General features: G+C 47.7%; 1 protein-coding gene and 1 pseudogene across 1 annotated transcript; one reads left to right on the top strand and one right to left on the bottom strand.

Moving 5' to 3' along the window:
• Positions 1–355: 355 nt before the first annotated feature.
• On the top strand, positions 356–1,210 carry LOC106943415 (sodium/calcium exchanger 1 pseudogene; annotated as a pseudogene).
• Positions 1,211–1,244: 34 nt separating this feature from the next.
• On the bottom strand, positions 1,245–3,645 carry LOC106943416 (stonustoxin subunit alpha-like; the record flags this gene model as incomplete). Its single annotated transcript, XM_015026730.1, has 3 exons — positions 1,245–2,417; positions 2,887–2,953; positions 3,521–3,645. Coding segments are annotated over 3 exons (752 nt in total), but the record flags the coding sequence as incomplete, so codon positions are not given.
• Positions 3,646–3,961: the final 316 nt, after the last annotated feature.

Consider the following 3,961-nt stretch of genomic DNA (forward strand, 5'->3'; position numbering starts at 1 on the left):
ACTCAAAAATTGCAACAGCTGCGGGGGGGGGGGCCCAATGCTTCAGTCAGAAAGCATTAACCAGTTTACTGTAGAACTACAGCCTGTAGATCCCACTTCAAAATAGGAGCAGGAACATAAATGTCTAACTACCTGCAGAATCCACAACAGGTGAAACCCAAAACCTCAACAGACGGTGAACTTCACTCAACTGAAAGCTTACAATACAGCCCAGTAAATTATCGCTTTAGAATTTCTGTGGAGAAATTCATTTGGGGAAAGCTAAGCGCACTGAGCATTTTCAAAGTTAGGAAAACGCTGAACAGCAGGAGTGTGATGGCTGCTTTCACTGACTGAGAAGCAGCCGAATCTAAAGAGGAAAGCGACTGAAAGAGCTTTTTGTTTTCTCCGTCTCTTCATCAGACACATTTGCCAGTAAAGTGGCAGCGATCCAGGACCAATACGCGGACGCCTCCATCGGGAACGTTACAGGAAGTAACGCCGTCAACGTCTTCCTGGGCATTGGTGTGGCGTGGTCCATCGCCGCCGTCTACCACTACAGCAAGGGCCAGGAGTTCAGGGTGGACCCGGGAACGCTGGCCTTCTCTGTCACGCTCTTCACCATCTTTGCTTTCATCTGCATCGCCGTCCTGATCTACCGGCGCCGGCCGGCCATCGGCGGGGAGCTCGGTGGGCCGCGTGTTCCTAAAATCCTGACTTCCTGCCTGTTCTTCAGCCTGTGGTTGATGTACATCATCTTCTCGTCGCTGGAGGCGTACTGCCACGTCAAGGGCTTCTAGGCCACGTGCTTCAAACTGAAATTGCAATTTGGACGGTTTGTCTTCGGTCCATCAGATCATCTGATTGTAACGGGTTCCTATAATGAGTGTTTCTGTAAAGACTGAGTTCCTGAGAGGTTCTGGTGGGTTTCGGGTTCCTTCAGGTTCTGGCCTGACAGTCAGAATTTAGTATTAACCAAGATGTTTGGGTCAGCCCTGCTGGTTCCTCTGACTTCCTGTAACATGTCTGTAAGGTTCTGGTTCCAGTTGTTCAGGTTTTCAGTGTGTTGGTGCACACTCTGTGTTCTGGTTTCGGTAGAACCATCTTTAAAATGTTCTGTTGGACCCAGAATGCTGCATGTTTTCCTCTAAGTTATCTTATACTTTCAGATTATATTTAAAGTGAGTTCTTTCAGGTATTTTGAAGTTCAGCCGGGTCCAAACAGCTTCAGGGGTTTTCTTTGAATGTAAGCAGCTTTTCAGGCCCTTCAGGCCCGGCGTCCGGCCCGGTTTGGACAGAAAGCCTCTGGATGTGTCTGCAGAGGGCTGCTGACTTCCCTGAGTGATTCCTCCTCCACCTTTAGTTGTGCACAATGTTTTGTCTTGCATGAACTTTGAACCCACCGCCACACAGAGACCTGAGCAGCCAAGAGGTCCCTTCGTCTTTATTCTGCCATGTGATTGGTTGTTGAATGCAGTTTCTCCTCAAAATATTAAAGTTTAGTGAGTGATGTTGAGTTGACTTCTGTCTTCAGTGTCTCGGATCTTCCAACTGGGAACGGCTGCCTGGAAACCAGAGCTTTAACTGGGACGTTAAACACACCGCTGAAAGTTTGGATGATTTAGTAGGAGTCTGTAATAATTCATAATTATTATAACTGCTTATGGCAATCATTAAATAAACTGGTAATTTAGATGAAAATAAGCCCCGCCCCCATCCGGAAATAAACAGCAACAAGACCCGGTTCTGATGTTGACGGTTTCCGGCCTCATCTGGATCCGCTTTAACTCGGGTCATTGTTCAGAACCGGTCCGCTTCTTCCTGGAACAAGACTTGGTTTCTGCTCACTCAGGGGTTCTGGTTCTGACCCGGTGGGCCTCAGCAGAACCCAGCGTAGCTGGCGGTGGAGCGAGCGCAGAGACCCGGATAGAGCGCCTCGGTGAACTCGGTTCTGAAAGTGTGAACGTGACTCGGCCCGGTTTCAGTCAGCAGGAAGAAGGACAGAACCCCCCCAGCGTGGTCCAAACGGACCCGGACCCGCTCATAGCCGTCATCAGGAACATCATAGGTCCACTTCTCCCCGCCGTGCCACGCAGTCAGAACATCTCCCTCTGCTGCGAAGAACCAGGACGCCCGGTTCCGCCCGAACGCGGCCCGGCCCGCTCCCTTCCTGGGAACGCTTTCGTACGCCAGAGCGACGCCGACGGCGGCCCGGTTGTCGGCGCTCATCCAGTCCACATCGAAGCCATGGCGACCCGTCAGCGCCGCCCGGCTCAGAACCTGCAGCTCCGCGTTGAACCGCTGCGGGTTCTGCGGGTAGTTCTGGTACCGGCCCGAAACCGTCACCCTGCGCAGGTCCGGAGACACGAGGAGCCAGCTGTTGGCGGTGTCTGGGTCCAGGGCGAGGTCCAACGGGTCCGACGGGTCCGACGGGTCGGCTTTAGAACATGAGACATCAGAGTTCATGTGTTTTTTTATGTGTATTTGTTTAGTTAATAACGCTCAATAAAGTTTTAGAAAAAAAAATGACGAGAGGAAATCGAACTCCTGCTTAAATACATTTCAAAATAAAAGCATGTGCATAAACGTCTAAAAAACTTTTAATGGGTGATAATCAAAACTTCAACACAGATGTTGAACTTTGTCCAACTGAAAGTTTATAAAACAGCCAAGAAAATCAATGATTCAGAATTTATCTGGACAAATTAATTCAGGGGATGCTAAGCGCACTAAACGTTTACGCTAGCAAAACCACTAACCAAGAAGCTAGCTAAACTGTTAGCACATTAGCGGAAGTCCAACCAGTAACACACAGGTTTTGTCAAGTCACACAAGGTTTAGCAAAAGAAGATGGGGGCGGGGCCTACAGGTGGAGCCACTCAGAGAGCAGCTAGACGGAGGTCTTACCTGGGGTCAGCTCGCTGGGCATCAGTGCAGTGAGCGGCGGCTGCTGGTCTGAGGACATGTCTCCACCCTGAGAGGACACAAACACCCTCTGAAAGCACTCAGCTGGTCTGGACCATTCAGGGTCATAAATGTGCATACACCTCCAGACGGCTCAGGATAAAAGTTTCATTTAAATGAGGCAAAAATGAGGCGACGCTTACTTTTTAGAAACTATATTTTATATAATTAAAATATTGAATACTGACAGATTCCAACAAACTTTCATATTAAAGTTTATTCTTTCACTTAAACATTTGACTTCTGTAATAATACCTGTAAAACTTTGATAAAGAACAAAATGAAGTGAAGTCACTGACTCAAGCTTATATTTATGGTTTGTTCAGAAATCTTTCATTGGAAAAAATATTTTTACATTTTTAAAGCAAATTAAAGGAAAATGGTCCGATTATTTCTTGGATTATTTTTAAAGCATGGTTAATAAATTTAGCAAATATTTCTGAAACCACTGTACGGTCCGTTTTCAACCTGTTCTCACCGATGCTGCGTGTTTAAGGATCTTGGAAGCTTACTAAAAATATCATAAAATAAAGAGTCCTCCGGCGGACAGGAAGTGTCCACCTGGTGTCGGTCTTACCTGCCGAGCTTCTCCGGTTTTCTGAGCTTCCGGTGGCAGCAGAACCAGGAAGCTGGTTCCAGGAGGGTCCGTTTGTTTACCGCCAGCTGGGAGAAGTGACGGGGAGCCGGAGTGGGAGGAGTTTCCTCCGGAGCGACGTTAGACATTATGGCAGGCCGTTTTAACATAAAGTCGGCCTCACCATGCTCGTATTTCAGATGTCTGAAATTTGTTTCTGACGAGATATACAAGTTAAGCGAGTTAATTAATAATCCTTTAATTGTTTCTGATTTTCCCTCCTCAATGTAAGGAAATGTTGCTGCCAGAGGTTTGGCCACCAGAGCGGTCAGGGTCCAGACGTGGATTTAATGTCTACATTATGTGAAATAAAAGTTTAAATTGCTCTGTGTAATCTAGGCCAGTAAAGCGGGTTCTGGACAGATGCAGCGGGTCTGCAGGACG

Source organism: Poecilia latipinna, unplaced genomic scaffold (genome assembly GCF_001443285.1).
Source record: "Poecilia latipinna isolate Pla-1442-1.1 unplaced genomic scaffold, P_latipinna-1.0 Scaffold5285, whole genome shotgun sequence".
NCBI classification, from domain to species: Eukaryota; Metazoa; Chordata; class Actinopteri; order Cyprinodontiformes; family Poeciliidae; genus Poecilia; species Poecilia latipinna.